The sequence below is a fragment of the Cinclus cinclus genome, chromosome 24, assembly GCF_963662255.1.
Source record: "Cinclus cinclus chromosome 24, bCinCin1.1, whole genome shotgun sequence".
Taxonomy (NCBI): Eukaryota; Metazoa; Chordata; class Aves; order Passeriformes; family Cinclidae; genus Cinclus; species Cinclus cinclus.
In genome coordinates this window covers 4,419,942-4,447,531 of record NC_085069.1, presented here as the reverse complement: position 1 = coordinate 4,447,531, position 27,590 = coordinate 4,419,942, and the positions used below count along the sequence as shown (strand labels likewise).

The 27,590-nt window shown below is 46.1% G+C and overlaps 1 protein-coding gene across 3 annotated transcripts; it reads left to right on the top strand.

Annotated features, from left to right (window-relative positions):
* Positions 1 to 27,590, top strand: ATP6V0A1 (ATPase H+ transporting V0 subunit a1). Of its 3 annotated transcripts, XM_062507991.1 has the most exons (23): positions 1 to 30; positions 215 to 356; positions 529 to 607; positions 929 to 1,026; positions 1,550 to 1,678; positions 5,993 to 6,096; positions 6,877 to 7,003; positions 8,181 to 8,263; positions 8,852 to 8,945; positions 10,248 to 10,460; positions 11,070 to 11,220; positions 11,453 to 11,592; positions 12,375 to 12,532; positions 12,983 to 13,073; positions 13,854 to 13,972; positions 14,274 to 14,490; positions 15,063 to 15,170; positions 15,882 to 15,950; positions 18,066 to 18,173; positions 18,754 to 18,771; positions 20,554 to 20,671; positions 21,567 to 21,738; positions 26,279 to 27,590. In XM_062507991.1, exons 2-23 carry the CDS (start codon positions 240 to 242, stop codon positions 26,370 to 26,372), a joined length of 2,607 nt encoding a protein of 868 aa, XP_062363975.1. In that variant the 5' UTR covers positions 1 to 30; positions 215 to 239; the 3' UTR covers positions 26,373 to 27,590. The 3 variants fall into 3 exon arrangements, with proteins under 3 accessions (XP_062363975.1, XP_062363977.1, XP_062363976.1); XM_062507993.1 differs by lacking the exons at positions 15,882 to 15,950; positions 18,754 to 18,771 and having other exon boundaries at positions 6,014 to 6,096; XM_062507992.1 differs by lacking the exons at positions 15,882 to 15,950; positions 18,754 to 18,771.

Here is a 27,590-nt window from a genome sequence, read left to right as displayed (position 1 = left end):
GCTCGGGTCAGGCGGCGGCGGCGGCAGCAGGTAATGTCGGGGAACGGAACGGAACGGAACGGAACGGAACGGGGCTGGATGTGATGGGGACGGGATGGGGTGGGAACGCCGGGCCGGGCTGGGGTCCAGGTGCAGCCGGGCTGTGACGGGGCGGCGGAGGCGAGAAGGCCTCGGTTCCTGCCCCCGGCCCGGTTCTCTCAGCCCTTCTCCGCAGAGGCCGCGGCGGGAGCGGCGCCGCCATGGGGGAGCTGTTCCGCAGCGAGGAGATGACCCTGGCGCAGCTCTTTCTGCAGTCCGAGGCCGCGTACTGCTGTGTCAGCGAGCTGGGAGAGCTGGGCAAGGTCCAGTTCCGCGATGTGAGTGTTCCCTCCGCGGCCCGCGGTACCGGCGCGATCGCGGGATCGGGAGCACCGGGAGCCCCGGCCGGCCCCGCCCCCGTGCCCGCAGTGGCACGGGGCTGGTGGGGCCCGGCCCAGCTTCACCGGGCCCAGGGGTGGGGTTTGCTGAGTGCCCTGTGTCTCCCTGCAGCTGAACCCCGACGTGAACGTGTTCCACCGTAAATTCGTCAATGAAGTCCGGAGGTGTGAGGAGATGGACCGAAAGCTCCGTACGTTCTCGCTGGGGTTGATGTGGCTGTGACTCTTCGGCTTTTGTTTAAAAATAAAAAAAAACAAACAAAACAGAAAAAGCAGTCAAGGCAGGCTGAAGCTGCAGGGCAGTGTTCGGAACAGAGCAGAGGGGTGAGGGCACAGGCAAGGCTCACTGCCTCCAGGGATTCACCTCCCCCTCGAAAGATAACTCTGGCCGGGTCAGACAATCGTGGAATAGGAGTTGAAGGAATCAGCTGCTGCTGGGGCCAAGTCCAGGTTGGGGTAACTGTTTGACACTGAAATGTCTGTAATTAACACTTCTAATGCTGTCTCGGCAGGGTTTGTGGAGAAGGAGATTAAAAAGGCAAATATTCCTATCATGGACACTGGTGAAAACCCAGAGGTGCCTTTTCCACGTGACATGATTGACCTGGAGGTAATGATGTGTTAAGACTTAAACTAGTATTTGACTCTGGATGGAAATAGGGAAAATAGTCTCTGTTGGTCAATGCTTGCAGAATTTAGTGACGGGGACATTAGCTTAGTTTCCAACTGTTCCTGCAAGCAGCTCTGCCAGCTCACATTGGCTGGTGGTGTTTGTCCATATACAGAAGTGAGAGTACCCAGAAGGAATTTCACCACTGAAATGAGCCAAAAACTTCTGGAACCGCATGATTTATGGTGGTGGGTCATAAAGCTTATCATGATTTTAATGGTTTGAAGAAACTCTATCAATCCAGTCTATAAAAGTCTGGCTGATAGTGAGAAGTCTGCAGTTGCCTGCAGATGTGGCAGATCTGGATCTGTGCCACAGCAGGCTGGAGATGCACCTGTAAATCCATGCAAATTGGGTGGGGATGTGAAGCATCTCACTTGCCTCTGTGTGTTGACAGATTGAATAGCACTTAATTACGGAATTGCTTCAAGTCCTTTTTCTTTCTCCTTTTCACATCTTCCAGGCAAACTTTGAGAAAATTGAAAATGAGCTTAAAGAAATCAACACCAACCAGGAGGCTCTGAAGAGAAACTTCTTGGAGCTGACAGAATTAAAATTTATACTGCGTAAAACTCAGCAGTTTTTTGATGAGGTCAGAATACCGGTGGGGTTTAACACTTGGGGAGCTGGTTCTTCTCATAGATATTACCATTTTTATTCTCAAATATATTTTAGTTGCTGTTTTGGACAGCAGGGTCATTTTATGCTTTGTTTGAGAAAGCTGCACAAATTGTTTTCCATTTTTCATGCAGTACACATAGCTACTATGATTTACCTCCTACAATGCTGATTTGGGCTTTTTCTACTTAAGCGATGGTTTGTCTAAAAACTGTTTAAAATAATTAAGATGTGAGTAGTTTTGAAAACACATCAACAGCCCCAAAATTTGGTGCTACAGTAAGCACTGTCCCTAGTGGGTAGGAGTCTCTTTGGGGCACGTGTACAGGACTATGATTGAGCTGAATTTCTCTTCAGCCTTTAAGGTGTTATGTGGAGACTCCTCAGGGTTGCAGTACAAAGTCCACCAAAGTCACAGATAAATTAATTAATTAGTTGAGCCTTTGATCAAACCCTGAAGCTTTCAAAGGTCAGTAGTGGAGCAAACCTGACATTTAAAGTCTTCAACATTCTTCTTGCCAGGAGCTGGCAACTTTCACTGGACCTGAGAGCAGCTTCTCTGATGTTGTTCATGGCACTTATATAAATCCTGCTTGGGAGAAGACATAACCCTTCCTTGTAAAGCTGAAGTATCTCAAGAGTCTTGGCAGTTCTTTCAAAGAGCTCCTGTATGTTTTTCAGGACATGTTTTTGCTGAGTAGATGTCCTGTTTCCTTTAATCTCAGGATTTGATCAAAGAATTCTTAACGGAAATGGCTCCTGGTATTTACAAGGGTTATTGCCAAGTGGAGCTGAGCTCCTGCACACTTCATGCCGTTTATCTAACAGTTTGTTTTTTGTTGTTTTGGCACAAGGTGTTGCCTATTCAGGCACCAAGGTTGGTCCTGTGCCAGTCATAGTCACTGCTGACACAGATACTGCTGCTGATGTGAGGGCTGCTGGGTTGTGGGGTTGATTTCAGTACAAAAACCCCCTTGTCTTCGAGTGTCGACTGTTCACTTACAAGTGTCCCTTGGACAAACAGAATTAACCTGATAATCCATTACTTTGCTGAGTTAAAGTAGCAGTGCCTGTTCTGAGTATCATGTAAAACCAAGTGCTGAGCACTTCTGTACCCAGAATGAATCCCAGACCGGTTTGGGTTGGGAAAGACCTTAAAGTCATCCCCATCCACCCACTGCCATGGGCAGGGGCACCTTCTGCTAGATCAGGTTGCTCCAAGCCCCATCCAACCTGGCGTTGTTAATTACTTTCCTCTCTGCCTACTGCTCTTCAACTGCAGTGGGATCAAAATTTAAAGATCAAAATCAATTTTTGAAACAGTCCATGGCAGCTCACCCACAGCCTTACACAAACCAGCCACAGAAAGCTTAGATATGTTCTGCTTCTCTTTCATAACTCTTTCCTGTAGTAATGAAACAAGATACACCAAATAACATGTGCTGCTCTGTGTAAAAGCAAACAGAACAGCTTACAGGTGATGTTCAGTAAAATGTAAGTGTGGACAGTTTAAACTTGTCTCAGCTTTCTGTGCTCAGCAAACAGCTGGGGAGAGCCCCAAGCAGCCCAGAGCTGCCTCTGCTCACCATCCTGGAGTGGCTAACATGCCCTTCCTCCTTGCTGCCATTGCACAGCACTTTCAACACTTGAAGACTACAATAACTTGTAATTAAGACTGTTACTCATAGTAATGAGTGGCACAAGAAATGGCTGACTCTCCAATTCCTTCATGCTTGGCATTTGCTCTCCAGAGCTTGAACGTGGTGGGAGGGAGGGTGACAAAATGTCCCCTTTTTCTTCCTGTGACCATTCCAGCCCAAGCAGCCATTTCTTGTTCCAACACACCATGTTGATGATTATGCTCCTTTTCTCAGTCTTCTTGTCCTTGCTTATGAAGAGCGATATGAGCTGGAGAGATTTCTCTGAGAGCTTTGCCTAGAGTGTGAGCATAAAAGAAGACTGGAAAAGTAACGGTTAATGGCATGCAGTTCCTTCTTCCTCCCTCTGACTCTTCTGCCATCTGCTTTCTCTGTTTGCTTTGCATCTGTCACTTCTGTCTGGCTCTGGGTTAATAGATGGTGACATGAATCCTTTTTAGTTCTTGTGAACATTGATTTTTGTCCTGTTTGTGACCTGAAAGGGGCTTGAATTGTATGGGCTGGCACTGGGCGTCCAGAACTGTCACAGGGCAGGACTGGAATCATGAGTGGAGAAAATGAACCTTTTTTGAGATTAGAAATGCTGATCTGGAGCAATATGTGGATCAGGGGATCAATAAGCAATTTAAGCGTGTTTAATAATGAAAGCTCTTGTATTATGCTTCTTGATTACTATCATGGAAACGCTTGGGGGATTCCAATCCTGAAAGACCTCATCTAGTAAAAAAATACTCCACAATAACTCTGACGTTTCTCTCATTGCTGGCAAAAACTCATATTCAAAGTAGATTTCCCAGAATCCTGTTCTCCTGCACTGGAACTGGATAACTTCCATTTCCATGTAGTCTCAATTTTTTATTTCTATTAAATCCCCTAGAAGTGCTTTAGTTATCCTTCCTGGTGCAGAGCTGCTGCTGCTATGCCATTTCCTTTCCAGAAAGGGTGTGCTCATCAAATCAGAGTTGCTGAGAGATGAATTTAAGGAACATGGAATTTGTAATGCAAATAATCATGGCAAAAGAATGTTTTTCTTTTAGTTAAACTAGTCTAATCCACATTTATTCTAAACTGTTTTGCTTTGTAATTCCACCCCTCTTTATTGTCCTGAATAAAGGACACATAGCCCAAATGGGCCAAGCTAATATTAAACATATATAACAAATTCTCTCTCAGGGGAGGCAAATCCAAACGTGTCACCTGTGCTGTCCCTTCTTTTTCATGAGTCATCTGCTAAAATGTGCTGCACATCACAAAAAATTACCGCAAACAGTGTCGTGATTATTGGGAATACAATACAAGCCTCTAATAATTGTAACTTAGTGTTCTTCAACATCCTGAAATCATGATGTCTGACAGTTGTTGGGATGTTTGGTCTGTGTTTTGTTTTCAGGTACCAAACTTTCTTATTTTAGTTGTGTTCTCTATGAACTGAATTTTCGTTCAGTTTTTGATGTTGCAACAAGTCACCTTAAAGCTGAAAGGATCAGGAATTCCCTGTGTTGCCTTTCCAAGCTGGGTGAAGGGCTCCTGTAACATCCCTCATGTTACATCCTAAGCTGCAGCAAGTGTGTGTACAAGCAGTTGAGCTGCATTTGGTGTCAGCCTTGCAAAAACTCTCTTGTATATGGATAACACTTTCATTTGACAAGTAGGTAACGTGTTGGAGAGATATTCACTCTGACAGAGCTATTGCCCAAATACAGAGACTGGGGCTAAGTTACTGCACTTGCCACAGATTTTGCAAGGCTGTGCTCTGTGTGTGTGCGTGTGTGTGTGTGGATATGACGTGTCCTTGGGTCAAACTCTGCCTTCCAGTGTGATTTAGCAAGATCCCTTGATGGCTTTGTGGGAAAGACCTCCTGCATACCACAGAGGGAAGACTTTGGCCCTCTGGTTGTGCTCAGGAGCTGTAATCTTTGGCATTTCATTCTATAAGCTGCAGAGGCAGAACTAAGTGTGAGGTGGGATTGAACAAGTGTGAAGATGGTGCACAAAAGGATGATTTAAGCATCCTTGACCTGAATTTCTGACGCTTACAAGCCATATTCCTAAGAATTTTAACCTGCAAATGAGTTCTAAAGAAGGACAGTGTAGAACTGTCCTGTTTCAGTGCCTGGCTGGCCAAGAGATGAGCCATGTTGCCAGTCTGCACTAAGCAGTGTTTGTGTCTGATGGTGAACCATAGGGTGAATAAGGAAAAATTAATTTAATATCTGGGGAAATACATGAGTCAAGTGTGTTTCTCTGGTTTGTGTCATTAAAAATGGCTCTTGGGAACATCACTTGTGTTTAAAACTTGATTTTTTTTAAAATTCTGCCTCTCTTCAGACTTGTATTTCTCCCAGCCCCTTTGTTGCAACAATCCTCAAGCCTTTAATGTATGGAAGCCCTGCTGAGCCATTCCATTTTTCCTCTTGTTTTTCTCCTTCCATACGTGATTCTTGCTGTCTTTTCTGTCATCTTATTCCTCTTCTTGCTGTCTTATGTTTGCTCTTCTTTTTCTTTTCTTTCATTTCCTTTCCTTTCCTTTCTTGTTTTCTTTCTTTGTCTCCCACAACTATCTCCTGGCTCCTCATTCCCTGCATGCCACTAACTGGTTTCATTAGATATTAATTGATTTGTGAATTCAGGCTGAATTGCATCATCAGCAGATGGCGGATCCAGACCTGTTGGAGGAATCCTCTTCACTGCTGGAGCCGAGCGAGATGGGAAGGGGTGCCCCGCTCCGACTCGGGTAATTGCAGTTCAGGATTGCTGAATTATGGATTATCAGCCTGTGGAAGCATCAATAATTTCAGCACAGTTGTGGAACTTTCTACACCAAGCTGATCTAAAACTGGTTGTTGCTCTCTGCTCTTTTCCTGCCCATATTAACTTCCCAGTTCATGTTTTTGGCTCACAAGTTTTTCTCTGCACCAGACAATTAACCCAGTTTGTTCCATGTAAGCCTGTCTGGTTTTTTCCTCAGACATGCTGAGATGTCAGAGCATTGTTGAAAGTTTTAACTACTGTGGGCACATAATGGTTTGAAATAACCGTATAGTTCTACATCCTCTTTATCAGCTGCTTCCAGGCTTCCTTGTACGTGTGTAATACTTTATCTGGACATGGGGGTTTGGTCCAGTGAGTTCTGAGTATGAGCCCAGGACACAGTCGCTGGCAGCCATGGCTGCTGTAACCCTTGCAGTCAACGTAGCAGGGCTGTAGGGAAATGAAAGCTAGAAACTGTATATCTAAACGCATTTGTTTCTCCCATAAGCAATGATTTCTGTTTTTTAAAAGATTATTTCACTCTGTTAAAAAACAGCCTGTGCTATAGTACAGTTGTTTTGTCGTGTGTTACCTCCGTGTCTTTAGAGACCTTCCATTTAGTTCTTCCACGAAGAACTAAAGTTAAAACAAGATTTTTTTCAGCTTTTGGTGCGGCGCTGAGCCCCGGCTGCCGTCGCGTGCTGGGCGTGAGGCCCTGGGGTGGCTCAGGTGCAGCCCCTCAGGCCGTGCTGTCCCCTTGCAGGTTCGTGGCCGGCGTGATCAACCGCGAGCGCATCCCCACGTTCGAGCGGATGCTGTGGCGCGTGTGCCGCGGGAACGTGTTCCTGCGCCAGGCCGAGATCGAGAACCCGCTGGAGGACCCCGTCACGGTAAAGGAGCTCTTGCCTACAGCAGCGGGAGCTAGGAGATGTGGGTCTATAGATAGAAGGCTCTGTCCCTCAGTGAGGTCAATCCCAGCTGCAGCCTCTGAGCTTCATCGACAAATGTTTTCCCGTTTAGTTAAAACAAAAATGGGAGGCTGGATGGGGCGTGCTGTTGGAAAGGAGAAAACAAAAGGTGGACTCTGGCAGGGCCTAGAACTGCAAGTGCAGTTCTGAATGAATAGTGATCCTCCATGGAAGATGCTCTCTGGGTCGTGGGCAGTGTGTAATATCTGAAGTTAATTTCTCTAAATTTGAACCTTTCATTTTTTTCTTAACTCAATAGTCAGTAATTTAATCATCCACCTTAGAATTGTTTGGATTTATATAGAAATAAATAGTAAATGTTTAGCACCGGTGTCTTCTGTGCTCAAATCAGTGAGCACTGCTTAAACTTGGGGCACAACTCTGGTAAGGGGCTGCCCTGGAACACAGATCCAGAAGGTGAAACTCAGTTACAGCCACTCTTTCTCAAGTGAGGCTGATGTGTTCCCTTGTCCCACCAACTGCTGATAGCTGACCTGTGGAATCATCTGTCTGCTAGGAGAGACTTTGTTCTTATTGTGCAGAACTTCCTTAAACTGAGGTTACACCTAATGTAATTATTCTTGAAACATTATGTTAAAATTTCCTAAGTGAAGTAGAACAATAACTTGTCAACAAATGCAGGAAAGGGGCCCTGTCTGCCCCCACGGACACAGCTGTGCAAGGAATGTGCCTCTGGACTCCCTGGGAACAACACTGGATAAACTCCATCTTTTTTTTTATCTTCATTCACTCTTTTGTCTTGATTCTGTAGTTGAGCTGACTTCACTGACTTCCATATGCTGATAAATACTTCATTTCATCTTCATTATTTTTTGAGATCTTACCAGATCTCCATATATTGCATAGAATCAATAATGGATAACCTGGGACATTTTGCTTCAGTAAACACAAATACAGTGCAGGTACTCTGTACTGAGGCTGAGAAAATTGCTCTCCTTGTGACTGTTCCAGTGTTTCTCAGGAACATTCTTGACCCACTGTGCATATCTGAGCTCTGATGGACAGACTCAGTGAAAGGAAAAGTAGAACTCTGGTAATTATCTAATGCTAATTTCTACAATTCTTTCCTTTGTTCTAGGGGGATTATGTGCACAAGTCTGTATTTATCATCTTCTTCCAAGGTGACCAGCTGAAGAATAGAGTCAAGAAGATCTGTGAAGGGTATGGAAGTCTGACAGCTGGGCAGCTCTCAATTATTTGAATCACACTGACATGACTTAATATTTCTCAACTCCCTGTTTAACAGTGGCTGCAGGAGCACTTATTTACACAGCAAATTAAATGTGCCATAAGTAACTGAAACACATTTTACAGTCAGACTCACCACTCTCCTGCCTGTAATGCTCAAAGTACACAACTGCTGTGCTAGGGAGTGCAAAATGCCACGGCAGTGTTGATTAATGGGGCAGGCCTGATGGGACATCAGTGGGATATTCTCACAGTGGAGACAACAGTGACTGCTTCTATCAGCAGTTGCACTGGTGTGACAGCATCCTCCCTCAGCTGGATGGCTGACCAGCCTCGTGACAGTGCCTGGAGATACTGGCAGCACAGGGAGCAGGGGATTCTCTCCCACTTTTGTTTTCTCTACCACTCAGCTTCTGCCTTGGCCTAAAGCAAACTTCTGCATCCCTTTGATGTAGAGGCTGGAGCTCTGCTTGGCAGTAACTACTCTCAAGGTACCTCTGACTCACCCCTTGCTGATTGATCTTTCCATCTCTGTCACTGAGGTGCTTCCCTGTCTTCCAGGTTCCGGGCTTCCCTCTACCCATGCCCAGAAACACCTCAGGAGCGGAAGGAAATGGCTTCTGGTGTCAATACCAGAATTGATGATCTTCAGATGGTAAAATAACTGGGGCCAATGACCTTTCTTTGATTTTTTTTTTTTCTTTAATAATATGGTTGGAAACTTTGGATCCTGTTAAAACAGGAGGATTTTTGCCCCTATTAGATGACCATGTTTTCAGCTCCAGGTAGATAGACACCAGCAGTGCAAGAGAGGTGTTTGGACACTGCTCAGTTGATTGTCAGGATTTTGGATGGGTGGTTTGATCTTTTTGGAGGGCTAAGCAGTTCATTCATTACATACAAATAAGTACAGAGAACTCCATACCAGGGAGAAAAGAGGAATTCCTGTAGGGAGAGCCTGTTGGTTCTGACTCAGAGCATGTTGTGTAACTGCCTGTTTGATCTGCAAGGACTTCGAAAACTTTTAAACTTCTTTCCAAGCTGAGATAACAATGCTAACATTAACTTAGCTCTTATTTTTCTGCCTGTCTTTGTATTTTCATGTTGTGCTGTCCTGAAGAGCTTCTGCTTTACAACTAATCACTTGTGCAGCAGCCTGAGTGATGGTAAAAGTAATTAGCACCCAGATCTCATGGGTGCTTGCTTCAGATCTCTGAAATACCTGGTGCTCGCTTCAAAGAGGAAAGGCAGTATGTGATAATGTAGAAAGATTTAAGGGAATTGAGACAAAAAACGAGAAAAGGTTCAGAAACTAAAAGAAAAAAGGTTGAATTTGACCTGCTTACTTGCTACAGAAACTGTCTCAAGCTGAGAGTTGTGCAGTATAGCTCAAAAATAATTTTAAAGTAGACAGGAACTCAGAAGCAAACTAACTGCTGTAAGCTGCATGTGCCTTGTGTCCTCACTTTCCCTACAATCTAAGATTTTCCATTCTGGAAATCTGACTTGGCCTGAGTTTGATATGTTCCAGTTGGAAAACACCCTCAGTAGGAAACACTTTCTCCTTTTCCCTTCAGTAAACAAGTCTTTCAGGGTAATGTGTGTTTTCTCAAGGCAACAAACCCTTTGCTTGCAGAACTCTTCTCTGCTCTTTTAACCTGGGTGGAGGTAAAACTGTTCCCTGTGATCTTGGCACAGTTTGTTGTTTGAAACAACTGCTAACTTTGGAGCTGGGGGAGAAAAGTAATCAGAAATTGTCCCTGGAAAAAACCTTTAAGCTTTTCAGCAGAACTAATTGATGCGGGGGTACATCATAGACTGCAGGCATGGGGCAGCCTGTGCCTCGGGTGGGGGAGCAGGCAGGTTGTTCATCCTCTGTGGGAAAGGCTTGTCTTGTTGGTGCACCATGAGCTTTGTTCCATGATTTGGCTTCATCTTTCTCCTGCTTCTCTGAAAGGTGCTGAACCAAACTGAGGATCATCGCCAGAGGGTTTTGCAGGCAGCTGCTAAAAACATCCGTGTCTGGTTCATCAAAGTGCGGAAGATGAAGGCGATTTACCACACCCTGAACCTGTGCAACATCGACGTGACACAGAAGTGCTTGATTGCTGAAGTGTGGTGTCCTGTTGCTGACCTCGATTCCATCCAGTTTGCTCTCAGGAGAGGCACTGTGAGTAGATGCTGTGCCAGTCAGCTGTGGAAGCACCACATGGATTCATTGCCTTTTCTATATTGTGGGGCTCTGAAAACCATCCCCTTGGGCTGTTGGAATCAGCCCTCACAGAGGACAGCTCGTTTAGCATGCAGGAATGATAACTTAGAGATAAAGAAGTAATAAATACATTGTGTGAAGCTTAAAGTTCAGGTGGATGCTGGAATGGTGAGTATTTTACTGTGAGTGAGTCCTTTGGTATGCTTAGTTACCCTGGCTAGGCTCTGTAGACCTGGTGTCTGGATAAGGAGCTCTCCAGGATGTTGGCAAACTCACCCTCTGCTCAGATAGTCAAGAGAGCTGGGTTTCATGAAGCCCTTCCACTTGCTTTTTGTTTTCTTGTCTGTCCTGCACAGACAGTCTTCACCTTTACTCCTGCTACACAAAGCAGAGTGCAGTGGAATCCTGGCAGCCTTCCTCAGCTGCTCCAGTGTCTCATTGTGCAAGCACAGTACAAACACTCAACATTGCAGTTTTCGAAATGCCAGTGGGACAGCTGTGTTTGACTTCATTCCCCAGTGCTCCAAGGCTGGGTTTGCTGATATTCCCTTTGTTTTTCTCAAACAGGAGCACAGCGGATCCACTGTCCCATCTATTTTAAACAGGATGCAAACCAATCAGACCCCACCCACATACAACAAAACTAACAAGTTTACTTCTGGCTTTCAAAACATTGTTGATGCTTATGGCATTGGGACGTATCGGGAAATAAATCCAGGTAAATTGAGACTTGGAAAAGTCCAAGACTTCTATCTCAAATTTTTTAGTCGTGATGTTTATCCGTATTGCCTGTCCTGTGTGGAAATCTCTAATAGAGAATTCTAGTAGAGACTCATCAGTTTTCAGTAACAGAGGGGAAGGTGGGGAATTACATTTGCTAAATTGCCTGAACTATACCGTGGTCAGTCTGGGCTGACTAACACACAGTGGTGTTGTCTTTTCCTTTACAGCACCCTATACCATCATCACCTTCCCGTTCCTGTTTGCTGTGATGTTTGGGGATTTTGGCCATGGAATCCTGATGACTCTGATTGCTGTCTGGATGGTGGTGAGGGAAAGCCGGATTCTGTCCCAGAAGAGTGACAATGAGGTAAAGTGGCAGATTATGCTGAGCTTTGCATTTCAGACAAAGAGTTGCAGCTTGGTTTACTCCTACCCTTTTCCCCTTGAATTGTCAATGCCCATTGCTCCTCCTTTGGAATTTTTGAAGCACATGGACAGGCTGGGAAGCCTGAAGAGCACACACATACACTGAATAGTGTACTTTCATAATAGTATTGAGTTTCCTTGGTTTTCCTTTTGTATATTTATAGGAGATTATCAATTTCAGTTGTCTGAAGGAAATTATCAAGTGTAGTAGATAAGCAAACATAAAAGAATCACCCCAAATGTAGCTGGATCATAGTGGGGTTTAGCCACTGCAAAAGTCCCAGTTCCTGTACATGTATGTCCCATCCCCAGCATTTTTCCTATTTGCTGCTCAAAGTGGTTTTGCTGGCTCCGGGCTGACAGGAGCTGAATCAGAGTTAAGATACACTGGCAGAACTGGAGGAGGCTGACAGGGTCTGTGCTCCTGGTTCAAACTCGTGCTGCCAGCTGGGAGTTGCATCAGGCTGTGCAGTGCAGTTTATCCTCTTGAGCTACTCCCAGGCCCCCTGTGGAGATCCACAGTGCCCCTTAATCCTCATTATCTGTGCTGCTGTGCTCGCTCTTGCACCCTTAATCCCTGCCGAGGGGAAATAGAGATTTTGGGCTCTTGGTTCATGTGGCCAATGTTTGTCCTACAACAGGCTGATTTTGCTGATTTGGCTTTAGGAGTGACCTTCCCTGTTCTCATGGATTTTCTTTGTTCCTTTTGGGTTTTTACACCAGATGTTCAACATGGTGTTCAGTGGTCGATACATCATCCTCCTGATGGGGCTGTTCTCCACGTACACGGGCCTCATCTACAACGACTGCTTCTCCAAATCCCTCAACATGTTCGGTTCCTCCTGGAGCGTCCGGCCAATGTTCAATAAAGCCAACTGGTCGTGAGTAAACCCTTGGTAACTTTGTAGAGACAGTGAGAAGCAGGTGACTTATCCTTCCCCTTTGTCCTTCAGCTCAGGTAAACAAAAATTTCTGACCTCTGTCCCAGGTAGATCTGGATTAGGGGTGTAGATGGGATTATATGTGCCAAGATTCAAAACGGCTTTTTTTTTTTCCCCTATAAAACTTACAAAGATGCAGTTTCTCACCTATTTCCCCATAGACATTTCAAGATTCCTGTCCCCTGTACCTGTCTTCTTTGTGACACTGAGTAAAAGGTCAAGAAACGGTATTATTCATTTGGAAAAATCTCTAGAACCATCCGGGTTCTACAACCTTTAAGTTCTCTCAATTTAAGCTATTCCTTGCTCTCACAAGAGAAGTTGCTAGTTTTTACAGAAGGAGGGTGGTATTGCTGTTGTTAATGTTTGTATAATCTTATTCCCAAACAGAGATGCTTTGCTGGAGACCACCCCCTTGCTGCAGCTGGATCCTGCTATCCCAGGGGTGTTTGGTGGGCCCTACCCATTTGGCATTGACCCAGTAAGAGCTCATCCTTCCTTTTTTGGGAAAGATCCTCTGTATCAGCAGAAAGAAAAGTACCTGGCTATTCACTGTTCTGTGAAAGATTCCCTAGCCTAGCCATTCCCTTAGCAAGTCAGTCAGTGGTAGAAATACTCCTGAATTATAGAATTCCTACTGAGATGCCAGATTTGGGATAGAGACCCTTGTTCTGAGGTCCATTAAAGGCTGTGTTCTCATCCCTTCTAACCTGCAGTGCTTTAATCAAAACTGATTAGCCTCAAAAATCACTTTCTGAAGTTACTTTTTTTACCTTGGGGAAAGTTGTTAATCTCTTTTTTTCAGTCACCCTTGGAAATTTACATTTCCCAGTAATCCAGTCACTTTGTACCTGCCTGCATCAACACCTCGGCTCTTAACTTTGCTTGTAATCTATGAGAAACCTTGTGTGGGTTCCACATGAAGAGGAAGTGCAGGAAACCAGAGCTGTGTGTAATTGTTCCTTTAAATGGATAATCTTATTCTTTCTGCTAAGGAGACAGTCTCTTTTCTCCTGCACCTTTGAGGTACCATGAAAAGAGGTTTGCTTTGCTCAGTGGTGGGCTCAGTTACTGTCAGACTGTTCCTAGCTGAAAGTTTGCTCACTTCCCCAAAAGATATCCGTAGGACAAATACCTCTTTAAAAACCTGCTCTTTCAGCCTCACACTTCCTGACTGGTTCATACTGTTCAGCTTAAAGGGAGCATTTTCCTTCTCCTGTTTTCCTTTCCCTGGTATCTGACTAGGTGTTGTTTTTCACAGATCTGGAATATTGCCAGCAATAAGCTGGCTTTCCTTAATTCCTTTAAGATGAAGATGTCTGTGATTCTTGGCATTTTCCAGATGCTCTTTGGTGTTGCGTTGAGTCTCCTCAACCACATGTAAGTGCTTTGCCCTGGTTTTCTCATGGCGGGGGGAATGGAATGTCTTGGGGTGTTTTGTGGTTTAAGATGCCTGCCAGCCCTCACCTCCTGATGGAAGGTACAGTGTAGTTGTCTCTGGCTGTGTGTGGAACTGTGCCTGTCAGGCAGTTTCTGTGCTCAAGACCCAGCTGTTGTTGAGCTGCTGAGCCCCTGCACTGTTGCTCCAAAGACTCTCTTCATCCTCTTACTAAAAGCTTTTGTCCTAATTCTAGCCAAATCTAATATAAACTTCTTTTTTTTTTTTTTTCCTTCTCTGTAGCTATTTTAAGAAGCCATTGAACATATACCTTGGATTTATCCCAGAAATGATTTTCATGTCCTCCCTGTTTGGATACCTTGTTATTCTCATCTTTTACAAGTGGACAGCCTACGATGCTCACACATCCAAGGAAGCACCGAGCCTCTTAATACACTTTATCAACATGTTTCTGTTCTCCTATGAGGACACCAGTAATAAGATGCTTTATAGTGGGCAGGTGTGTGCTCTTGCTAGAACACAATCAGCGACGCTTCATGATACTGGGGTGTTTCACTGATCTTGTCATAATTGTGAAATCAAGCATGAAACATCTTTCATGCATTTCTGAAGGCTGATACTATGTAATGTTGAAGAAGGAAGGAATAATCTCTATACCAGGAATTTTTATTTGACCCTAAGTCAGCTGTGGCTTCAGAACACGTGGATCCTGATTAATAGTGGAAAGCAATTAGGAATATTGTCCCATGTGTGAAATGTGATACCTCTCAGCTTAGCTTAGTTTAGCTCAGACACCAACGCAGTTTCCTCCCAGCAGTATCAGACATCTGCCAAATTCTCATTCCCTGCAGGATCTTTCAGATTTTTCCCCAGTCTAACCCAGTCTCAGCATTAAATGCTGTGCTCAGTCAGAGGTGGCAGCTGCAGGCATTAAGTACTTAACTGCTGTTCCCAGAAGAGAGGGAGGTAGTGGAGTATCCACATACTGGGAATTCCACCGTTCTTGCTATGTTCTGTGTGTGTTTGAGCAGGGGCTGCAGCTGAATTACCTGAGACTTGTTTCTTTTGCAGAAAGGGCTCCAGTGCTTTCTCGTGGTGGTAGCCTTGCTGTGTGTGCCATGGATGCTGGTAGCTAAACCCCTGGTCCTTCGCCAGCAGTATTTAAGGAGAAAACACTTGGTGGGTGACTCCCTTTTACATTTTACATATGAAAACTGGTTCTGGTTGAAAAGCTGTGTTATCCATCCTGAGCTTGGATTTATGGGTTCATGGTGCATTGAAACCTGTAAAGTGTTTTTTCATGTTCCTGGGCATACCAGCAGGTGGGTGTTACTGGAGACAGAGTGTTACCTGCCTGCTTCCCAGATCTGGATCCAGCATCAAACCTGCTTTTTAAAACCACTTATGTTGGTAATGATCAGAACAGTGTCTCTGGCTTGGGCTTTGGTAGCTGGTTTAGGAGCAGTCTCAATGGCTGCTGGATGCATTTCTGCAGCTGGGATGGGCTGGCAATGGGAAACAGATGGAAATGGCTGGCAGACTTCTCAGCTATCTTTGTTAAAGCAGTTTGGACAGTAACTAAAAAAACAATTAAAAGGAAAAAGAGACTTAGAGACTCGTGTGAGAGGTTGTCTGCTGGGGTGCTCTGTAGGTTTCCAGCTGCACTGTACAGTACCTGTGTGTGAGATGCAGGAACAGGGCACACGTGTGAGTGCTCCCTGCATGTCGGCAGCGCTGTGAGGATGTGCAGCGAGTCAAAGATCAGTTCAGTTACAGACACTCCCTCTCCCTTCTCTGACCACCTTTCATCCTCCCATGTCCCCTCCATTCGTCTCCCTTTCTCTTTTTGTTTTCTTCCTCCTCCCTCTCTCTTCTTCCATCCACCCCCAGGAAGGGCAGCCCGAGGAGGCCCAGGGCAGCACGAACGCGCAGGCGCTCGAGGCAGCAGCGGCTGCAACAGTGAGTGCACTTCAAACTCGCCTGATGCATTACAGATGGGAGTTGGATTTGTGTCTGGTTATCGAGGGAGCATGGAATGTATCTGAATTTCATAAGGGAATGGCAAGTGCACCTTCAGGGTGGAAAACACTTTCTCTTGGAAAGAGCAAAGTTTAGCCAAATTGATGCATTCTGGATGAATACCCAGGCTGGAGGATGGTAGTTGTGTGTGCACAGAGACACTTCCTTGCAGGGTGCTGCTGAATCCAACCTGCAGAGCAGCACAGGATTTCCTGCTACCACATCTTTCCCCCATGTTAAATTCCTTTTTTTTTTTTTCTTCTGCTTGTGTATTTGTTTAAGATAGATTAGGATTCTTCTCAGTGCAGCCTTTGTTTGCATTATATGTTCCCAAACACACAAGTGGTGTGATGGCCTCCAGCAACTCCATGTCAGTAATCATTGGATTTGTGACACATCTGTCCTGTACACACTTTGATCTGAAATTTTTATAAAATGGTTGTACACAAGCAAGCTTCTTGGTGGTGGTTGTTTTGACTTGTGTGTTTCTGAGCCTACAGATGGCCCTTTGCTGACAGAGCTTTCTGCTGAGAATTGTGGCAGCCCCAGAACTTAGTCCCTTCTCCAGTGCTGCCTATTTCAGCTGCGTTTTAGTTCTTAATCTGCCTGGTTGACTAGGAGGTGTGAATCTCACTAATTGTCTGGAGAACATCATGTTCTCCAGGTGCCAGAGGTGCTGGGAGAGACATGTCAGCTGGTTATCTCATGACATTTTCATCTCCTCACAGAAATGTCAGAAAGGAAAATGGATCTTTTGTGCAGGATCCATCCAGTGTATGAAATTCATCTCCATCAGGAAGCTGCAAGGGGAGGTCTTGTGTGAAGTGTGCTTAGGAGGATCAAGTAAACAACTGGAGCTGTTGGAGCTGTGTTTAGGTTGGCTGGTTTACAGGGAATGGATATGAGTGGAGTGCGAGGGAAAGGCTGCTCAAGTGCAAGTTCACACAGGCTAGAAATACATAAATAGAATATTGACAGGAGTCCTCACTGACTTGTAGTGTTTCAGAGATACTGAAAATCCTAATGAAAGCATTGTCTTAGTTATTAATATGGAGGGTTTGTAAATTTTATTTCTGTTTTCAGAGCATAAACGCCTACCTAATTTGTTTTTAGAAATCTGACAAAATCTCTAATTCGTATCTGGCATTTTGGGTATATTTATAATTCAGCCTAAAAAAAAGCAGGCTTCTGAGGACAAAGAAGGTAAAAGAACTCAGAGCAGCTGTTCTGTTGGTTTCTGCAAGCACCAGGTCATGGGACCTTCAGCCTCTTTCATCTGCACGGGCATCCCTGGAGTTCTGCAGTCTGGATGTGGCAAGTCAGGTCACATCCTGTGTCACAGGTGATCCAGAACAGTACTGAAGCTGGGCACAGGGTTTATTTCTATTTATGGTGTTGTAGTTTGCCTCTTGGGGAGTCAGATTCAGGGGTTGGATGGGAACTGTTCCCGATTTCAGCATTTCAGCTCAGTCTGTTGTTCTTTTCCCTTTGGAGTCCTGGAAGTGCAGCTGAGGGTTCAGATGCTGAATGTCAGAACAAATATCTCTAAAAGGACCTGCTTGCACAACGTAGAGTTTCCAAGTAGGGGAAGACCATGGTTTTCCATGCGGTGTTGGTGTGTCTGAGGCTGGTGGGAGCAAGTGTGTGTGTGTGTGTGTGTGTTTGTGTTAGCTCCATGACCTGCTTTGGTAGCCAACAGTGGTGTGTCCCTGCTTGTCCAGCTGTGCTGGGCAGGACGTGGGGCTGTTGCACGTCAAGAGCCAGCAAATGTCCTCTGAGAGGTGTGCCTTTATTGTCCTCATGGTTGCTGTTACACTGTAGAAATGTACCAAGGATTCACTCAGACAGACTTTTTTTTTTTTTTTCCCCCAGCCGGAATCAGCACCTTTCCCATCCAAGCTGGGAAATTGAATTGTACCTGCCTTAATCTGGGCCTTAATATTTAATATTTTGTTTTCCTCTGTGAGCTGCTGCTGCACATGGAGTCATGAGAAATCTGCACTTTTGCACTAAAACCCAAACAACACTTTGCTCTTTCTTTTCTGCATGTGTCAGGGCACGCACAACTTTGGTGGGATCCGGGTGGGCAATGGCCCAACGGAGGAGGATGCTGAGATCATTCAACATGACCAGTTATCTACCCATTCTGAGGAGGGGGAAGAGGTAAGCACCTGAGCATCCTCGCTCTCAGGGCACTGCACTCGGCAGCAGGATGAGCTCACTGGGACTGTAGTTACTCATTTCCAGGCTGTTTAAACAGCAACATTCCCAGTGAAGTGTGTTCCTAGCAGTTTTCTCACTGACTGTCTCTTGGTCACTCCCAGGACTCCAGAAAAAGCAGCATATTTTGCATATCCTGGGAGATGTGGCTATGTTTGTCCCCCAAGAGCCACCATCTCAGGGGTGCACAGCCACTCCCAGGTGCCACATGTTATCTGCTTCTCCCATGCCCGTGGAAATTCAGGGGCTGTATTTCTGCGGCACTGAAATTTTGTTTATATATTCATTTTGACTGCTGGGGGTAATATTAATTACTTCCCTTTCTTCCGGGAGAGGAGAAAAACAGTCAATCTCAGGTAGTTGGGGAGTTTTCTGATGCCTCTAACAACTGCAGCAGATCCTGCCTCTGTAGTGCATGGGATGTGTTACTGCTTTCCATGGCGTGCATAGGAGGGAATTGCTGAATGTGTTCATGATTAATGTGATCAAGACACTGCACTAAATGTAAATTTATGTTTTCAAGCCTACAGAGGACGAGGTGGTAAGAGCACAGCAGCTTTGCCTTCATGTGTACCTGGGCCATTTCCCATCGGTGTAAAATGTGCTGAATGGAACTTGTTATGTCACAGCATCTTGTTTTCCAAAAGATCTTGCTGTTTTCATGTTACAGGCCATTTTTAAGTCATACACACATACATCAACAGACTTATATACTTCATCTGTACAGCTTGTCTGTCTGATCCCCTGTCTGCAGATTGTTCCCAGTTACCTGGGACACTGTTCGGCTGAAGGTCTAAAATGAAAAAGTTTTCACTTCTGAGCTTCCAAAGAAGTCTTGGGTTTTTAAGTTGTGGCTTTCTTAATTTTGTGCTGCAGCAAACTGAAGAGATTTCTTCCCACAAACTGTCTGCCGTGATGAGGATGATGCTGGTTGACCCAGAGAGCAAATGCAGCACAACCAGTCCAGTTTCATGTAGTTCAAGAACTGAACTGGCTAGAGGCTTTGTGTAAAGGAGGAGCTCTGTTCTAACAAACTGCTCATCCATAAGCACTTGTAACAAGTATTTAAAACATGGGGGTTTAATACTGACGCAGGACTGAGTGTAGGTTTCAGCACTATCAGGTAACCAGTTTTACTACAAAAAATACAAATGGCATGAAATCAGAACAGCTTGACCACAGCACTGCTATTGAAAAATGTGCAGAGAGTGGTTTGCTCAGAGCTCTACTGTGCACAGGCCTGTGTGGAATGGGGGGGGGCAGGGGAGGGGCACGGGGTTCTTGTTCTAGTGTACCTGATGTCTCACTGAACCTGGGGAAAATGTGTCAGCCCACGGGGGCTGTGCTACAGCAATCCCAACGCTCCCACCCCTGGCTCAGTGGTTGTTCTCTCTGGTAGTTGCACTCAGCTTTGAAAGGTCATTGTTTAAACATTTCCTGCATTCTCTCCTGCCACCAGCTCGTGTGTCCGGAGCTGGAACTGTTGGCTAGGGCAGCCTTTAGTGAAGAACTTCACAGCTCACCTTCTGTAGAGAAAGGATTAGGATTTTGACAGCTAATTTAGCTGAATTGTTTGAAATATTTGTTGCCTTGGATATACTAGGGGAGAATTAAGACTATAAATAGCTTTGTGTGCATGCCTAGAGCATTAGTCACTGGATGTATTTAAAACATCGTGTTCACTTAAATCTGAGCAGTTTCTGAAGCATGGATTAAATCCAAACTGCAGGGAATGCTTTCCCAAGCTGCAAGATAAGAAACTGCCCTACATGGCAGACTTCCTTATAAGTTCTTGTTTTATTATTGCAGAAAATTACTGATACGCAGAGGCTTTGCCAGTGAATAATATACAGATGTGACTTTTTCAGGGTAGTTTAATGCATTATTTTGCTTTCAAAGAGGGCAGGTTCATGTCTTGCAAAATGCTTCTGTTGCTCCTCTAGCAAAGGCACACACAGTATGGCTTGGGGCACTGCCCCCTTCCTGCAGCAGCACCTCTGGGTTACCAGGGAGTGCACACCAGCACCACCTTCTGCTGAACAGTCTTTTCCTGGCTAAGCCTACGGATGAATTTGGAATATCTGACTTTCACGTGCCAGAGTATGAAAACAATATTCACATCACAGCATTTGTCATTCTGCAAAACCTGTCAAGACAAGATTCATTTTTCATTTGTGGCACTGTCGTGCTAAACCAGGAGAAGACAGTGTCAGTGTGCAGTGTCACACACAGTGTCCCTGGTGATAGCAGCAGTCCCCCTGCCCGTGTCCCTGCCGGCCCGTGCCGCGCTCCCAGCTCCCCTCATCCTCTGTTCCCTTTGCAGTTTGACTTTGGGGACACCGTGGTGTACCAGGCCATCCACACCATCGAGTACTGCCTGGGCTGCATCTCCAACACTGCGTCCTACCTGCGGCTCTGGGCACTCAGCTTGGCCCATGCACGTGAGTGTCCCTCAGGGAGCTGAGCTGTGGGTCCTGCTCAGCCCAGGCAGGTGGGAGGCTGTAATAGAACAGTCTGTCAATGTAGTAGAATAGTTTGTAAGGATAGTGCAAAACACAGTCTTTCCCAATGAATTACAGCTTTATGAATTACTGAAGAGTGAAAACAGCCTTGCCTGCCCAATGAAGTTGGGTGTTATAAAAGAGTGGGTTAGCTAGTTACAGTTGGAGCTTGAGACCCTGAGTCTGCTGGCTCTGCTGTGAGGAGGTAAGGGACATGCAGTTGTGCAAGGGACAGATAGGGTAAGAGGATGCTGTGTGAGGGACAGACAGGGTTAGGTAGCTGGGTAAGGGACAGGTTTAGGTTTAGGTTTAGCCAGTCATGCAGAAGGAAACTCGCAGAGAGGAGAGAAGGAGTCAGTGCTGTGTGGAGCTGCCTATGAGGAAAGGAGTAAGAGTTGCCTGAAAGAAGTCCACTGAGAGAAGACATGAAAAGTTTTTAACAAAAGACTGGTGTTGGTGCCAGTCATGTCTGTCTTGACATAACTGCAACAGGAGGCAGCAGCACAAAAGGCCTCTCAGGGCTCAGCTGGCACAGGACAGTGCTGCATGTGCATTACCTGGGAGCAGTGAGCTCCACACACTGGGATCTGGTCCCACAGCTCTGCTGAATGGGAGGAATGGAGTTAAAATCACAGAATAAAGAGCAGCTGAGCAAGGACTCTGCCCTGTGTGACAGCTGGAGGCAATGTCCTGACACACTTGGCTGCAAAAGCTCTTGTCCCTCTTCAGTGTCCACCTCATTGTAGCAGGGGTTTGCTTGACTTTAGTTTTTGCTTTACCAGTAAAAAACCCCCTGTTCCTGCTGACATGACCCTTCTCCCCTTTCTCTTGGCAGAGCTCTCGGAGGTGCTCTGGACCATGGTGATCCACATTGGCCTCAGTGTAAGGAGCCTGGGGGGAGGCTTGGGCCTCTTCTTCATCTTTGCTGCTTTTGCCACGCTGACAGTGGCCATTCTGCTGGTCATGGAGGGGCTCTCAGCTTTCCTCCATGCTCTGCGCTTGCACTGGTGAGTTACTGGAACATCCAGACACTTGGAGAGCTCTTCATAACAAGAAAATTGTTATCACGTGGACTGTGCAGAAATGTCATCTTCTAGAAGGCAGAAAGTCTTAAAAAAGAGATTTCAATCCTGTTTGTAGTAAAACACCTCCCCTCAATTGTTGTTTAAAGTTGTGGAGCTCTGGTTAGAAATAAGCATTTAAAGACTAAAGCTTTAGGGCCAAAGATTTGGGATCAGAGACTGGGGAAGCTGTGCTGGCTGGAGCTCTGTGGCTTTCAGCAAATCTTTCTTGTTCCATCTCTTGGTCTTTTCCCTGGTTCCTGTGTTTTTTTGTCCTTTGTGTGCAATAGCTGCTGACTGCAGGTTCCTGCTCGTGCTCTCGTTCATTGCTATAAAGCCTTGCCTTGGACAGGAGTTGCTTTGCCTTCTGCCCTTGGGGTACTTCAGGATGGCAGCGAGTTTTTGCTGGTCTTGCTTTTGGGAGTTGCTTTTTTAACCCCTTTCCTGTAGTCATTAAGCTCCTGTGTACGCAGCCAGCAAAGCAGAAGGAATTTCTCTGCTCCCAAGTATGGAAAATATTCAAGAGCTTTCTCTAATCCATGTTTAAGAGCCCTCATTGTTCCACTTCAGATTCCCTCATTAGTGCACTGGTGGGATCAGAGGAGCAACTGGGAGTAGGATTTTCTCAGCCTGAAATGCAGGAGAGTTTGTGCCTCTCTGGGGTTCAGGCTGCTGCCACCTCCTCAGGCTGCTGATTTCCTGGGGGGAAAGGGGGTAGCAAAGGGAAGTCTGAAAATCATGAGAAATACTCTTGTCTTGCTTAAATGGGAAGAAAAGGTTAGGATCGCTCTCTGAATGTAGTTCTGTAAGTGCAAAAGGAAGCAAGTGCCTCTGAGGGGGGAAAAAAAAGGAAAAGAAAATGGGCATTTTTGCACTTTTCCCCTGCTTATGGGGAAGGAAAGCTTTGGCCTTTTGCCCTCTCCCTTGGCAGCTAGTGAGGTGCAGGCTGGGAGGGGGGGTGCAGGCTGGAGGGTCCTGGTCCACCTGTGTCTCTGTAGCCAAGTGAGCCAAACTGATCCTGGGGCGAAGCCATCTTGTGCTGAGGGAGCCAGGGGGGCACTCCTGGAAATGGCTGCTGGATGGTGCCTCTGTTTTTCCTGGCATCCAGCCTGAACTCATAGCAGTCACTCGAGAGCTCCTTGCTGACTGGACAGAGGTCCCTCATCCTCTCCCTGCTGTCACAGCAGTGACAGCAGGAGCCCTGTGAACCCTGCTGGGCACTGAGAACAGTCCAAGAGGAGCAGAGAACAGCAGTGCTGTAACTCCAGATGTGGTGGGCTTGCTGTGCAATTCCTTGAGGATTAGAGGATTTTCAGGACAGTGGCCTTTTTGGGCTGTGGAGCAGCATGACCATTTCTAAGCAGCAGCAGGGGAACAGCTCTAAGCAGCTGCTCTAGGCAGGCTTCATGGAGCAAAAAACACATTTGTGGAGAGGTACCTGTCTTTTGTTAATCACAAACTCCACCTCCAGATATGGCTCAGATACCTGGAACAGGTGTGAGCTGGAGGTAATGGTTTGCATTGCTAGGCTTTCCCTAAAGGGCCATTAAAAAGCCATCTGTGCACATGCCAGTGAAATGGCAAAACAGGCAAACCCAGGGACAGCAGCAGTGACAGCATGGATCATTCTGCCCATGCAGACCAGTGCAGGGCAGCTGTGGAACTGGAGTGCTTAACAAAGTCCTGTTTTCCTTAAACATGTGTTTCAGACCTGCAAGCCTTTCATGCATAGGCTCTGAGAGAAAATCTCTTTGGGCTCAGAGCCCAAAAAACAAGTTTAGGGTTCTATTTCAGACTGCAAGTGATCTGCTGAAATGATTTTGAGGTTGCTGGGTTTTGGTTATCACAGGGAGGCACCTGCAGGAGTCCCAAAGAGCACACTGTTCACATTCCATTTTGCTCCTGAACTCAAAACAGGGTGTTCCAATGGCAGGTGTTCCCTTTTTAGGAAGCAGAAGGGAGAGTGGAGGTCAAAAACAGCTGTCCTGGGAGGAGCAGATGGGATTTTCTGGCTATGGGAGAACTGCCACCTATCAGGAATTTGAGGTGTGGGTGGTTCAGCCTTCCTGGAAAGGAGAAATTGAGCATGTGTTTTAATGGTCAGGGAATTCACAGGTTGTTCCATATGCTGTGCCTGGCAGTCCCAAATGAGAGAGGTTTATTTTGTGCTTTTTCAGTGTGCATTCTTTGAGCAGGTTGGGCTTTTCAGGCCATTCTGGTGTGGAGGCAGCCCTCTGGATTGCTGCCAGGATTGCAGGGTGTGAACTGGGGCTCCACTGCAGCTCTGTATGTGTCTGAGCTGTTGTGCTGTCAGCTTCTTCTGCTGTGATTCTTTTGAAATATATCACTCTTCTGAAATACGTAATCTTTCCATTTAGTGCTTTTCAGTGATGACATGAGCATTCAGATTAAAGCAGCTTCCCCGTTTTTAAGCTAGTCATCTCTTCTAATGTGAGCCAAAACAACCTATGCCCAAAAGAAGAAGTTGGCAACTGTTCAGGGTGCTGCTTCTGGAGAGATGTGTGTATGTTGGAGCTGCATCCCACTCTCAGTCCAGTGGTGAAGTCCAGCTGTTCACCTACCTGCCAAGATTTGATTTTCCTTTGTAAATGTCGTGAGCCAGGACTTGCTGCAGTGTGGCTGCAGGAGCCACTGCTCCAAGGGACAGCTCCAGCCTCCTGTCAGGCAGGGTGGAATATCCCAGAGACAGAAATGGTACCTCGGCTCTTTTTGGGAAGGAGTAACTATAACAGTCTCTGCACAGACACCTCAGTGGGTTCTGTCTGTGGGGTGCGCCACCCTGGAGGTGTGCCTGGTTTACACCTGACCCCAGGCTCTGGCACCTTTAGGGACACAAACATGGAGTGGGAATTTGCAGTTGTACTGAGTGACAGAGTTCCTGTTGCACTTTTGCCTCCTATTCACAGGACTGGAGCTGCCTGGTTTTACAGTTTTGGTACCCTGACTCTGTGGGGCTGGAAAATCCACAGAACAACAGTCTGACAAACACACTATTAATGCAAAAAGCTGCAGAGTGGGTCTCCTGTAGTGCTGCTACTGCCAGAGGACTCTTGGGCTGTTTGCTGATAATGCCACTGTCTATAAATTCTTTGCAGAACTTGATCACTAATGTGAGACACACAGAGGCTTTAGCAGTAAACTGGGATATGTACCAGGCAGTGAGCCTGGTGGCAGCAGTGCTTCCTGCTGGGTCCTGGGTGTTCCTGGAGACGCCTGTAGAAAACCCCCCTGACCATTTACACTGATTATTTGGTTAAATACGCTTCTCTGAGTAGTTCTCTAACCTTGGAGCAGCCTCTCTTTCAGTGTCAGGCTGCCAGTTGTGGCCGGTTGTAAGGGAATGTCCAAAAGGAGGGTTTGGATGCTGAGGCCTGCTGGAATTGTGAATCATCAGAGTTAAAAGTGTCAGTGACAGCGAGCTTGGGTGACTCATACCCAGCCCTCTGCCTCTCATTTCCCTTTGCTTACAGAACAGCTACTTAGTCACAGGATACTTATGGAGATTATCATCCTTCCTGAAAAACTAGAGCAGGTTGGCAAGGAGCCCTTCCTCCCACATGGAAAATCCTGCTCATCCTGGGGATCCCTTGGCCTGCGATGCAGCAGAAGATAGAGGCTAAAGCTGGTTTTCCTGAGCGTTTCCCTCCTGGGCTCTGTGGGGAAATCACTTCTTGCTAGCTGAATCCAGCAGCTCTGGAGTTTGCCATGATTTTCCATTTGAGGAAAAATAATTCAAGTTTTTCTTTTTTTTTTTTTTGTTTGTTTGTTTGGTTTTTTTTTTTTTGCTTAAAAAACCCCTTCCTGTAAACTGTTTGCTGTTACTTGCTGCCTGCAGATACTTTGTTTTCCAGCAGATTGTACAGTGGAAAGTGTCTATGAAGCCTGGGCTTGTTTTTGCTGGGAATCAGGGATTAGTTTTCCCTGTCCCTGTTTGGCTATTGTTGACTACTGGGCAGTTCTCTAGAATAATTCTTTTTTTTTACTCGAGTTCATTAGGGGCAGAGGCAAATGGGGCTGAGCTAACGCTCGGCTGGAGCTGGCAGGCACATCCCAGTGCAAATGTGCTGCAGGGAATAAACTGAAGTGGCTGATGGGGAGTCTGAGCTCAGTGTCATGTGGCTGAGGCTTGTGCTCATGAAAAAGGGAACTTCAGCAGCTGGTGTAGAAAATGCTGTCTCTGCTCCCTGTGCTTCCTGGGACACTGCAGTCAGGGCCAGCCTTCTGCTCCTGTTGCCATTTTTTTGTCCCTGAGGGTGGGATTGAAGTTTCTTGACAGCTCTTTGCTCCACACAGAAGCATCACACTAGATGGGGAGATTGTGCCAGAAGGTACTTAATGTTATAATACCCCTTTTTCTCTTTAAAGCTTTTTACAGTCAGTAATCCTACTTTTAATGGAGTTCTTGCTAATTGTTCCTGTTGAGAGCTGCCTTTTTAATGAATAATCACTCTTCTGTCTCTTGCAGGATTGAATTCCAGAACAAGTTCTACACTGGCACTGGGTTCAAGTTTCTCCCTTTCTCCTTTGACATAATCCGTGAGGGGAGGTTTGATGACTGAGGTCCCCCCAGTCCAGCAGTGTTAAACACTGTGTCTGTGTGTGTGTGACTGACCCCTCCACGTGTGTCTGAGTTGTGTGTATAGTGACAATAACTTATTGCAGCTCCCTTGAGTGTTACCATGGCATCCCAAAGCCAAATGCTTTGACGTTCTGGGGTAATGACACTGGATCACAGAAACTTTTTTTTCCATAAGTTTACTCCCAAAGGTACCAAGTGCATGAGGTGTCTGTTTGGTGTGCAGTCATGTGCTCCCTGTATTGTGCATTCCTTGGCAGCTGAACAGGGCAGAAAAGAAATGGCAGCTGTGCTGAGGGGACAAAACAGCACATAGAGAAAAGGCCCAACGACCTCAGTTTGAGAAGGGTGAGAGCTGTTCCCCCTCTTATTGCTGGAGGCAGTGGTGAGGAATCCTCATGCATTGGGACTTGGCTGCCTGATGTGGCTTGGGCAGGATGGGGAGGGATGAGCCTTGGTGCAGACTATCACTGGTCACTGCAACTACTGCCACTGGCAGTGAAACTTCCGGAGTTTCTGGTTAGAAACCAAAGCCCTCGAGGCACATCAGATTAGTGCCTGAGTGGTCTTGGCACCAGTGGAGGCAGCTTTTGCCCAGGTGGATGTACCAGTGACTCACATTGTCCTGTGCACTCAAGGTCTGAGAAGCCCTTTAAGAGAGATCAGTGGCCCAGTCTTGCCAAAATAGCTCTGTGGCAGGGGGGTCTCTCTGGTGTGCCCGTGCATTAGGTGTTGCTTTCTTTCCTGTCTGAGCTGTCAGTATTTCCTTGCACTCCTCAAGTCGATGTAGCTGTAGCAGCAGTGGGGTGTGTGCTAGTGCTGTGTGTGACTGTCGTGTTCCATTCTCACAGTGGAGCTGAGTATTTGTGTATGAAGAGATTAGAACAATAATGAGACTCATTAACCTGGAAGCAAGGAGGAAATGCCTCGAGATGCCAGGCTGCTTAAAATTATGTGAGAAAGTTGGGTGTACCTTGCACACTGCAATATGCACATGTGTGGGGCACAGGGACCTTTGTTCTGCACCTGGTCGGGCCCTGGGCATTTGTTGCAGGAGGACATGGTGGGTATTCACAGAGGTGTTTGCAGATTGAAGGGTGAAATCAAAGTGTGGCTGCAGGTGAAACTTTGACATGCGTGGTGTTCTGCTGCCTGGGTGAAATGTTGCTGACAGTCACTGTATAAATTAAATGAACTCCAT